Source organism: Capsicum annuum, chromosome 10 (genome assembly GCF_002878395.1).
Source record: "Capsicum annuum cultivar UCD-10X-F1 chromosome 10, UCD10Xv1.1, whole genome shotgun sequence".
In the NCBI taxonomy this organism is placed as follows: Eukaryota; Viridiplantae; Streptophyta; class Magnoliopsida; order Solanales; family Solanaceae; genus Capsicum; species Capsicum annuum.
In genome coordinates, this window is record NC_061120.1 from 91,333,325 (window position 1) to 91,346,284 (window position 12,960).

At 32.6% G+C, this 12,960-nt stretch overlaps 1 protein-coding gene across 2 annotated transcripts in view; it reads left to right on the plus strand.

Moving 5' to 3' along the window:
* LOC107845680 (protein TILLER ANGLE CONTROL 1) overlaps window positions 1–6,943 on the plus strand; it is a 17,602-nt gene extending 10,659 nt beyond the window's left edge. Inside the window, exons 5-6 of one of the 2 annotated variants that reach the window (XM_016690126.2) lie at window positions 2,751–2,796; window positions 6,708–6,943. In XM_016690126.2, the coding sequence (XP_016545612.2) occupies window positions 2,751–2,782 (32 nt within the window). In that variant the 3' untranslated portion in view covers window positions 2,783–2,796; window positions 6,708–6,943. The remainder of the gene's footprint in view (window positions 1–2,750; window positions 2,797–6,707) is intronic. The other variant, XM_016690127.2, reaches the window with a different exon arrangement.
* The last annotated feature ends 6,017 nt before the right edge of the window (window positions 6,944–12,960 follow it).

Consider the following 12,960-nt stretch of genomic DNA (forward strand, 5'->3'; position numbering starts at 1 on the left):
AAATAAAAAAGTATTGACTTTTTTCTTTAGATTGATTCGATTCAATTTTTTTTCCATAAACACTCCTACCTTACAAAGTTTAGTGTCTTGCTTGCTTATGAAACTTCCGTTGAAAATTGCAATATGTACTTTGGAGCTCAATTAATAATGCATGCATACATCAAGCAGAATTAGACTACTGGTATACTTCCTCCGAACCACTTTACTTATCATCTTTACTAAAAATAAATGATTCATAATACTTGTTATTTTATAAACAAAACATAATTAGTTGTTTGTTTCCATTAATTATTTTATAAACAAGACATAATTAGTTGTATATTTTTATTTTTACCCTTAGTTATAAATACACAAAGATATTATTGTGATGCAAAAATAAAAATAAAAATTTAAGAGGAGTCATAAATAAAGATATACTCTTTACCTAATATTTTTCTTAACAAACATGTAAACAAAAAATAAAATATGACAAGTAAAATGATCCGACGAGAGCATTTAACTTAAAGAATTTTTTTTTTCCAATTTTGTTGGAGTTTAATATTTCAACTCTTAAACTTCATATATATATCATTATTTTTACCAACATTCAAACTATTGATAACCAGTTAGCGATTAGTTAGGGAATTAATTATTTTCTGTTAATAGTTAACAACGGACAGTTAATAGCTTTAGTTAGTTAGGATTAGAATTAGTGGAGTACAACTATCGGTTAGTTAGTTAGCTTAGCACTTCAGCTCTAGCTATATATTTGATTGTACTCTCCACTTTCTCATTCAAGAATCATAATCGAAATGCAATATTTCTCTCTCTACTTTTTCCATTCCTCCATTCTCTACTTTAGCAACTATGGAGATTCACCATGAGAGGTGAATCCAACCTTATCATTTCTCTGCTTATACAACTTAACATGGTATTAGAGCTTAGGGAGACTCCTCCATGCTTATAATCCCCAATCTCTTCATTCTCCATACTTGTATATCACATGCAAGGTGCAGTTCTCCATTTTTCTTCATTTTTTCTCGATAAATTTTATATTTCTTTGCAGTTTGTCAATTCACCGATTCATTTTGATATATTTGAGACTTCCTCTGCTATTTGACTTCGTAGATTGTCACTGGTAATATTCAATTTTGATAAATTTGGGGCTTTCTCTTCAATTTGCTTCTCATCTTCAATGATAAAAATAGGTGAACAGAGTGTTAGGTCTGATACTGCTGGTAATAGCATTGAAACTACAATTAATGCAAATATCCCTCTTTATATCCATCCTTCTGATGGAGTTGGTACTTGTTTTATTCTGTTCGTATTTGATGGAGCTGGTTATAGATCATGGAAATGAGAAGTTCTGAGAGCTCTTTACGGTTAAAATAAATTAGGTTTTATCAATGGTAAATCTAAGAAGCCTGATTCGAAGTCTCTTTTATGTCTTCAATGAGAAAGATGTGACGATATGGTCACATCGTAGATATTGAATTTCTTGTCTAAGAAAATCGCAGATAGTGATGAGTATGTGTTTGATTCCTTAGAGCTGTGGTCAGAATTGATTGTTAGGTATGGTCAAACAAATGAGGCAAAAATTTACCAAATTCAGAAGGAGATCAGTGATTTGAGTCAAGGTACACTTGATATCACTGGCTACTATACTAGAATGAAGAAACTTTAGGAAAAATTGAGCAATCTGATTTTTGCTAATTCATGTAGTAGTGAACGTGTTTGTGGATCCAAGGAATTCATGCATAAGGCGGATCAAGACCGATAATTCATATAATTCCTAATGGGATTAAATGAGTAGTACACTGTAATCAGGGGTAACATACTGATGATGAACCCCCTACCTACTTTGGTACATGCTTTTGCCTTACTTGTGCAAGAAGAGACACAAAGAGAAATCAAACCACATGACTAACTACTTGGGGAGTCTAGTGCAATGAATGCTAGTACATCAGGGGTAAAACAACAATTCAAGACAAACTTTACTTCTAACAGTAATCAACTCATTAGCACCAACTACTCTAAATTGTTTTGTGAGTATTGTAAGAAACATGGCCATACTAAAGACAAATGCTATGAATTACATAGATACCCGTAGAAGCAAGGTTAGTATAACCAGAATTTTAACAATTAAAGGGATCCAGGATACAATTCAAAGTATCAGAATTACACCCAAGGAAAAAACCACAATTACAACAGTAAAGGAAAAGATGTTGCAGCTAATGCAAACCATGAATTTTCATCTAATGGATCAATGGAGAGAGCTGAAGATTATGTTCCACAAAGAGATACTCAAAAACTTGGTTTATCTAAAGAGAAATATGGACAAATAGCTAACTTATTGAAGCAGTTTTAAACAAGCAACGATGCTAATGAAAACTTTAACAACACTAGTGCAAGTGTGCAGTTTGCAGGTGTTATTTTTTCTAACTCATCTATTGATTTTGAGAAATTATCTTGTGGATGTTTCATAGCAAGATTTGACTTATGGATTTTGTACTCGGGAGCCACACACATACGATTTTTGACAAAACAAATCTTTTAAATATATCACATTGCCCTATCCTATGTTAATTAGATTACCTAATGGTTATAGAGTTAAGGTGACTCAAATTGGAGATATGACACTTGGTTCCAGAATTACCCTGTCAAAAGTCCTCTTTGTATCTTCTTTTAAATACAATCTTGTTTCAATTAGTTCGCTAGCACTGCATCTTAAGTGCATTATTTCATTTTCTGATATTTTTTATTTACTGCAGGCCCCTTCTCTGAAGAGGCCTCTGAAGATTGATAAAGTTCATGATGGTTTGTACTTTCTCTGCTCAGATTGTCTCTAGAAGAGCAACACCCCCTCTCAAACTTAGAGTTCATCTGTTTGTTTCTTTTTCAGTACTTTTTTTCCACTCAATAATGCTGCAAACATTGTCTCTTAAAATGCCATTTTCATTCCTATTTTTTCAGCGTAAATAACTCATCTTGCAACAATAACGATAGTGTTTTTATGTGAATTCTAACGTAATTCATAAACTTTCTGTTGACCTATTATGGAACTATAGATTGGGACATGTACCTTTTATAAAAATAAAAAAGATATCTTCCACCCTGGTAAATTTTTCACCCAAACAAATTTTTTGTTCCATATGCCTTATGGCTAGACAAACTAGGTTACTAGTCCCCGCCAAAATAAAAACTTCTAATGCAATTTTTGACTTGATCCACATTAACTTGTGGTGTCCCTATCATGTACCCACTCATGATGGTTTCAAGTATTTCCTTACAATAGTAGATGATCACAGTAGATGTACTTGGACTCAATTACTGAGTTGCAAGAGCAATACTTTGTCAATTATTAAAGCTTTTGTTTCTATGATGGAAAACTAGTTTAACACCACAATCAAGATAATTAGAATAGATATTGGTCTGGAGTTTACAAATAAAGAAATTTCTTTCTTTTTTGTTACCAAAGGTATAATCCATCATAAAAGTCATCTCTACACACCACAATAAAATGGTGTTGTGGAAAGAAAGCATAATTATTTTCTTGAAACAGCCAGGGCACTTCTTTTTAAATTCAAACTACTTTTGAGATATTGGGGTAAGTGTATACTTGCAACCACTCTTCTCATTAACAGGTTGCCTTTCACTCTTCTCAACAACGAATGTCCTTTTGAATCTTTATATAACAAGGAATCATCTTACTCCCCTTTAAGGTATTTTGGATGTTTATGTTATCCTCTTATACCTAACCAACGTAAAATCAAGTTTTATTCCAAAACAGCCCCTCATGCTTTTATAGGATATCCATTTGCAGTAAAAGGGTGCAAAGTTTTAAATTTGGCCACAAGGAAAATTATTGTTTCTAGAGATGTTTGTTTTTATGAGACCATTATGAGACCATTTTCCCTTTTGCCTTTACTGATACATCTAGTTCTGCTCTTGTGTCTATTCCTCTTCATTTTTATGATAAATCTAGTCCTTTTTTCTATTATCGTTCCTATTTTTCCTTCTCCAAGCTCTGTATAGGGTAGTCCAGGTTCTACAAGTGCATCAGCTCCTTCTCATGTCTCACCAACACCATCCCCTTATAATGTATCTTCACCTTCTCTTAACCAACCTGTAGGTTTAACACCACATGTAGTTCCAGCACCTAGGAGGTCCAATAGGGAGCATAAGATACCCTCATACTTAGATGACTACATCTACACACTACCTCAGCTTAACCTCAATCTACTCGGCAACAGCCTAGTGATCCCTTTTTCTTGTATGCTAATTTTTCTCAAAAACACTTCATCACTCCCGATATATTAGATCCTACTAGTCAACTTCTTGTTATGAATGTTTCACTTGATAATGAGCCATCTTCATATGACGAGGCAGTTGTACATCCTGCTTGGTAGACAACCATGATACAAGAACTTATAGCTTTGCATGATAAACAAACTTGGAGTTTAGTTTCTTTACCCCTTGGAAATAAGTCTATAAGATGTAAATGGGTGTATAAAATCAAGCACAAGGCTGATAAAAGTGTAGAGAGGTTTAAGGATAAATTGATTGTGAAGGGATACACTCAACATGCAGGAATAGATTATACTGAAACCTTTTCTTCAGTTGTCAAAATGACAACTATCAGGGCAGTTCTTGCTACTACTTCAAAGAAGAAATAGAAGGTGTATCAATTAGATGTCTTGTTTCTTTAAGCTCTGCCCAACCTATACAAGGTGCTGCTTACTTTCTCTCAGCCACTAGTGACTTATGTAGTGGTCGACATTCGCTCCTCATTGCCCCCTACTTAAGAACCCAAAGGTCACCTTTGGATGTTGTCGTGACGCTTTGGTTACGAAGGTTACCGCGGTCTAGGAGATGGATTCAGTCAGCGAAAGTTCCTCCAACTCAATCAATATCAACAAGATGTCGTGACCTCTTAGACTTGGTTTATTTCAATATTTTTCTTCATGGTGACTTGTATGAAAAATTTACATAATAGTCCCATCTGGTTTAGACTTCTCTGATTCATCATTGGTTTGCAAATTAAATAAATTTCTCTGTGATTTAAAACAAGCAAGTAGGCAATGGTATGCTAAACTTGCTGACACATTGGGTTCTAGAGGTTACACTCATTCCTTACATGGTAACTCCCTGTTTTATAGGAAAAATGAGGTTTTAGTTGTCTTTGTTGCAGTCTATGTAGATGACATACTCTTAACAGGTACAGATCATGAAGAGATTATTAGTCTCAGATCATTTCTTCATCAACAGTTTAAGATTAAGAACTTCAGTCAGATACACTATTTTCTTGGCCTGAAAATTCTCTATAAGGATGATAGTTTTCTTATTCCCCAAAGAAAGTTTACACTGGTTCTTTTAAAGGATTTGGACTGGCACCAGTATACTTGCTTAAATTCTCCACTAGATTCCAACACCAAGTTTTATTCATTTGTCTGAACCCACTTACTACAGAAAACTTGTGGAAAAGTTGAACTTTCTCACAACCATAAGAATGGACATTGCTTATGGAGTTCAACTTTTAAGCCAGTTTATGCAGGATCCCAGAGAACCTTACCTACAGGCTACTTCCCACATGTTAAGGCACCTGGGATTTTTTTTTCAATACTGAAGATTACACCATGAGAACCTACTGTGACTCAGGCTGAGCAGCTTGTCCTGATTTTAGAAGATCAGTTACAGGATACATTATTCTACTGGGGGAAAGTTCTATTAGCTAGAAGTCCAAAAACAAGAAGCTACTTCCCTCTCCTCAGATGAAGTTGAATACAAGTCAATGGCCGGGGAACTAGATTGACTGCACAAATTGTTTGAAGAGCTTATTGTTCTTCGTCTTTAGTCTAGCTGATAGCTTTTCTCCTTGACTCGCTTGCTTTGGAAAGTCAATATTCTATAGTTGGAATCTATCTTCCACTGGCTGTGACAAAGACATGTATCCTCACAGGGATTATGCACTCTTCAGCTTTGAGCAAGTTGGTTGTACTTGCTACACCTCCAATTTGAGGCGGGGGGGGGGGGGGGGGGGGCGTTATTGATAATTAGTTAGCGATTAGTTAGGGAATTAATTATTTTTTGTTAATAGTTAACAACTTTGTTAGTTAGAATTAGAATTAGTGGAGTGCAACTGTCGGTTAGTTAGTTAACTTAGCACTTCAACTCTAGCTATATACTTGATTGTACTCTCTACTTACTCATTCAAGAATCATAATCGAAATACAATATTTTTCTCTCTACTTTTTCCACTCCTCCATCCTCTACAGTTGTAGCTATGGAGATTCACCATAAGAGGTGAATCCAAGCTTATTGTTTCTCTGCTTATACATCTTAACACAAACTCTAGTATCAATTGTTAATTTTTGAATTTTCATCGGAACACTATCTAATTTCCAATATTATAGTTTTTTTAACACCTTCCTATGATCTCTCATCTTTTTGCTCTCTTGGTAATTCAAACTCACAATCTTGGGGTTGAAAGTGAGGGGTGCTTACTATTCGAGCATCTCTCTGGTCAATTTTCCATATTATTACCAATCTTTAGTGGATGATTTTTTTTCCAAAACATATTTTCCATTCCCCTGCCGAACTGAAAAATATCCTACAGAAAAATAATCTTTTGCCATTTGATTGTTCAAGGAATATCTTTATTTCTTGCCATTTGTAATGATCATGTATCTATATTGCAATGATGAATTTTTCCTTCATTTCATTTGCAGATATCACGGCCTAAGCTGACCTACTCCAGTTTAATTACTTGATTCCATTGGCTTGGGGATGAAATGAAATGAATTAATTAATTATGTTTGTAAAATTATTGTTTTAATTGTTTGTAAGATTTTCAATATTGTGGACAGCTAGATCATGTGATCCTGTTATGTCATTGCTTTTGGCCTTTGTGGTGTGTAACAAAAAGGTTTTAATGGTGTTGAAATTAGGGTTTGATTGGTTATTATTTTTGGAGGTACCTAGGTGTCTTCTTCTAGCTAATAATTAACCAATAGATTAATATGCACTTTCTAAGAAAAAGTGAAAGCTTAGCAACTTAACTAAACGAAATGATTCTTATCCAAATTACAAACGACAATATCAGCTTGCAATAGTTATTTTTGAGTGATGATTGATGTTGGGACTATAAACCCAAGTAATGGAAGACATATGCTGGACAAGTTACGTTGTCCAAGAGAATTGATTTTGCAAGCCGTTTATAATTTTATTTTTGTTTTATGTCTTTTCATAATTCTATGGTTTTGGATATATAATTTTTAGTAGTATCTTGTGGCTCTAGTATTATCTTGTGACAAGCGCTGTTAGTTTATTTTGCCTGTACAAGTTTATATGCATTTATTTTTGTATCTGCTATACTGTTATTGATCCTAAGTCGGGAGTCTATCGAAAAAAGCCTCTCTACTTCACATGAGGTAGTGCTATGATTTGCGTACACTCTACCCTCCTCACACCCCATTAGGTGGGAATACACTGATTATGTTGTTGTTATAAGAAACCTTCATGTTAGTATATAAGAGATTAATAAGTCATTTTTTCTATTCATTCTGTAAGTGGCCAAGAGATCTTAAAATTCTAAAAAATGATATCTCTTGGCCACTTATAAATTAATAAAGAAGAAAATGACATTTTAAAATTCTTTTTCCTAATAGATATGATAAAAATTGGTTCTTTCATAGTTCTTTTATCAATCATAAATACTTATAAGTTTCTTATTTGAGACACATTAAAAAATTGATGTATGTATAATAATTTGTCGCGTTTGTCAATCATCAAAACTTCCAAATAAATGTTGCTAAACATGTCTTGTCAATTCTCTTTTTCATTTTCTTTCTGGTTTTCCTTAGCCAAACAGTTAGCTGCTGCTACGTATATGTACATTTCTTTTCTTTTTACTCATTTTTGAATTGCATCCAAGGTTGAGTGTTATAATATGCATATGGATAACTTAAAATTCTTTGACAAGTCTGATAAATATTTTTAAACGTCAGTGTATTTTAACCTATTAAGATTTTAGTTTATCATACGTTTTCTATTAATTAATACCGAGTTTGAATTAGTTTTTTTTTTTTTTTCTTTACATAAAATAATAAGTTTGTATGATGATTAGATATAAATCCAGCATCAGGAACTGATAGTGTCACCCAATAAAAGTGCAACAGAAGTTATGTGAGTCCTTCCTTTTTGTTTTCTTCTTGTAATTGGTGGTAATACTGTCTTTTTCTTTCGGTCTTTTTTTTACAGCTACACACACGAGGTTTATTCAGTCATTAGCATTTGAATTTAGATCTTGTCGAGACCACTACTTCAGAAAGAATACCTGAAGTAAGTCTGTCAAACTGGCCAGGTTGAGCCGGCCCAATCCGATCCGAACCGATTCAATCCGGTCTGAATCGGTTCATTTAATAAAATCGATCCGATAAGTTGAAAGGCTTTAGGGTACTGGGTCCCGGGCCATTTTTTTTGGGCCCGGTTAATTCGGCCCTGACCCAACCCAGTTGGGGCTCGTCAGTTAATCGGCCCGGTCTAATTTTAGTTTTTTTTTTTTTTTTTTTTTTTTTTTTTTAAATTTTTGGATTTTGGGTCAAACTAGCCGTTGGCCCAACGGTTATATAGCCGTTTTTGGGTCTAAATGGCTAGTTTGGGCCCATTAATTATTTTTTTATTTTTTTACTTTTAAAGTTATTTTTTAATCCCAAAATTTTTTCTACAAATATCCTACACCTTCAAATCATTTTTCACACAATTTTTAATTCTTTCAAATTTCATTCTCTCTCAAATCTCAATTCTCAAATATTCTATAAATTTAATTTCCTAAAGTGCTCACTTTAATTTTTTAATTTTGCAATTACGAAATACGAGTGAAAGTTTCTAAAGTCGTAACCTTTGGACACTTCCAAAATTTGATATTGTCGATCCATCTCTTACGTTTAATTTTTATTTAGTGTATTAATAGTTGAATATTTAATTTTATTATATTTGTGTATTTTGAATTTTTTTAGTTTAATTTATATTATGGATAAATTAAGAAACCTCGCTACTATAAGTGTTAAATTTTTTTGTCTCGAAAGCAGTAGTGATAGTAAAAAGTGAATTACTAGCGGTAGAGGTAGTTCAAGTAGTAGCTATACCTGTGTGCCTCCGACACCGCTTCGTTAACCTTTTGAGGAAGAAGTAGGTGTACCTTTAGGTGTAGGTGCTCACGATATGAATTATGTAGAAGTTCAGAAAAATTACAGTATAGAAGAAGAAAATGAAGTAGATGCAGTTAATTTAGACGAAGATGATGAAAATATTGGTGAAACACCCACAGTAGGAAATGCTAACCTTAGATCTGAATCGGTTAATCTCCCTTTCCATCCTCCCCGTGCCCCCAAGAGCTCGTAAAACAACTAGTATTGCATGACAATTTTTTGAACTTATATCAGATAATGAGGTGCAATGCAATATTTGTCAACAAATATATAAGCATAAAAACGGAGGCAAGCAAGGGGGTACGGATACGTTAATAAGACATATAGGTGATGCTCACGAAAGAGAGTTAAATATTGCACGAGGTGGTGGGGATGTTGGTGGGCCAACGCAAACTAGAATGGACCCAGCAACCGGCCAGGTAACGAAGAAGTATAATAAATTGAGGGACCGGGAAGAAATAGAAATGGTAGCTGTGGGTTGTTTGCCTTTTAGTTTTCCTTCTTCTGATGCCTTTATTCATTATATTCAAGCAATTTATAATCCTATGTTTAATGGTGTTTTTAGAAGTACTTGTCGATCTGATATTTTTAAATTTCATTCACAATATTATTTTTATTTATCAACATTGTTAAAAAATATTCAATGTAGATTGTCCCTAACTTTTGATCTTGGTCACGCTGTAAATAAAAATGATTATTTAACTGTTACTTGTCACTGGATGGATAGTAATTTTGTGATGTAAAAACGTATTCTTGCTTTTTTATATGATGAAGATCGTAAACATACTGGAGCTTTTATTACTGATTCTGTTGTTAAAGTTGCCAGATTTTATGGTATCGAAAATAAAATCTTATATATTGCTTTTGATAATGCTTCTAACAACAAGATTGCTATAAAAAAATTAAAATCTAAGCTATCTCCGCCGTTACCTGAAATTTTTTATATTAAGTGTGCATGTCATATATATAATTTAATTGTAAAAGATGATCTTGAGTTTTTCGAGCTTTATATTGAAAAAATCCGTCTTGCTGTTGGTTTTATTCAAGAAAATAATTGAAGAAAAAGAATTGAAGAATTTAAAGTTAAATGTCAAGAAAGTGGACTTGCACAGATATTGATGCCTGAGAAAATTGATATTAGATGGAATTCTATGTATGATTTTTTAAAAACTTGTTATAAATATAGAGTTCCTATTATACTAGCTTTTAACCAACATTGTGGTTCATTTGTTGATTCTGCTGATTGCATGCTACATGATTCTGATTGGGTTGTAATTAATGATCTTGTTAAGTTTTTAGAAAAATTTTATGTAGCTACAGTTGAATTTTTTGGTGCTTATTATCCTACTGTTTGTAACATTTTGGCATATATAGCCGATATTTCTGGTTTGCTCAAAGAATATAAAAATAAAGAAGGTTATAAAGAAGCTGTTGATGCCATGTTTACTAAATTTAAAAAATATTTTTTCCCGATTCTCCCTATTTACTTGGTTGGTGCTATGCTAAATCCGTGCATGAAATATAATACTATGTGCCACTTTAGAACTATTATTTATGCTAACTTAGAAATAAACACTAACAATGATTCTGAACAAGTACAACCTGATTTGTGGACGACTATGGGTGATGCGAATGAATACATAGAAAAATTATATAATCACTATGCTGATTTATTTGATTTAGCTGTACCTACAAATATCAACTCCAACTGTCGCTCCTCATCCTCCCGAGGAGCCATCATCTTCTAAAAGGCCGGCATATAGTGATTTTCCTGATTCCTTTTATGATTTACCTTGTTGACGACAGAGCTTACACATCAACTTATCGGGAAGAGCTGAAATATTATCTTCGGTCCCCGCCAGAGGATCGCAGATGACGGATCAACACGTTGGATTGGTGGAGGAGTAATGAAACACAATATCCTGTGCTTTCAAGATTAGCTAGAGATATCTTGAATGTTCCAATGTCAACCGTTGCATCAGAGAGCGCCTTTAGTCAGGGACGACAACAACTTGGAGACAACCGACGCTCATTGGGAAGCAATGCAATAAATGTTCTAGTTTGCCTTAGAGATTAGATTAGAGCGGAAAGAAGAAACCAAGGAATGGAACCGGAGCCGAACGGCGAGCTGAAACTTGAAGAAATTATGTCTTCACGGGAGAACTCAGCAGAATCAAGTCCAATGCATGATTTTGCCCCCGTTGACTTTGACTATCCTATGCAAGTTCCTGTTAATATTAACATGAATGAGTTGGAAAAAATGATGCATAATTTGTAGATATTTCATTCATGTAAATTATAAAATTTGGATCATTTCGCAATCAATAAAATTCAACATTCATTCACTCCTTAGTCCTTACTTTGTAATTTTTTTTCATTTAATGATTTAAATTGAATTTCTAATTTAAATTAAAAACTTACTTCTAATATATTATTCATTTACTACCAAGTATTATTAATTTATTATATTAAGTAGCATATGTTTTGTATATTTGTGTATATATCTTCTATAGATGTGTATATTTAATGTATGCATCTGTATATATTTTATAAATTGTATATATATTGTAGTGTGTGTGTATATATATATATATATACACACACACACACACACATATATATATATATATATATATATATATATATATATATATATATTTTGTAGTATATGTTTTATTTAAAGTTGTACATATATATTGAATGGTGCGTATATGTGTGTATATATCTTCTATAGACGTGTATATTTAACGGATACATGTGTATATGTTTTATAAATTAGTATATAACTATATAACTATATAACTATAACTATATATATATATATATATATATATATATATATATATTGTAATGTATATATATTGTAGTATATTTTATTTAAAGTAGGACATATACATTGAATGGTGCGTATATATGTGTATATATCTTCTGTAGACATGCATATTTAACGTATACATGTGTATATGTTTTATAAATTAGTATATAACTATATATATATATATATATATATATATATATATATTGTAATGTATATATATTGTAATATATTTTATTTAAAATAGTACATATATATTGAATGGTGCGTATATGTGTGTATATATCTTCTATAGACGTGTATATTTAACGTATGCATGTGTATATGTTTTATAAATTAGTATATAACTATATATATACATATACATATATATATATATATATATTGTAATGTATATATATTGTAGTATATTTTATTTAAACTTTAAAGTAGCAATATACATTGAATGGTGCGTATATATGTGTAATTGTGTATATGTGTATATATTTTTTAAATTCTAATGTAGTATATACTATATATATAGTGTATATATATTGTTTAACGTATTTAAAACGATTATAGGTGGGTATATATAGTGTATATTGAAAAAAGGTTTTTTTTGTTTAAATTTTTGATCGGGTTTGACCGGATTTTTAATCGGGTTTGACCGGTTTGGGTTAAGTTGGCCGGGTTAGGGTTGTTTTTAAAAAGTTTATTGTTGAGCCCGGCCCGGCCCGATCCACTTAACCCCAACTCGGACTCGGCCCAACCCACAATCCAGATAATTTTAACGGGCCGGTTTCGGGTTGACCCAGCTCGGCCCACTTAACACCCTTAACCTGAAGTCAGCATTTTATCAAACTATTATATTTTTGAATTCTTACCAAGGCCATAATGTCACAACCCGATTATGAGTCATAATGACACCTATTAAATTCCGTCAGTAGGTAAGTCAAACCCCTAACCCGGAGCTAAGAC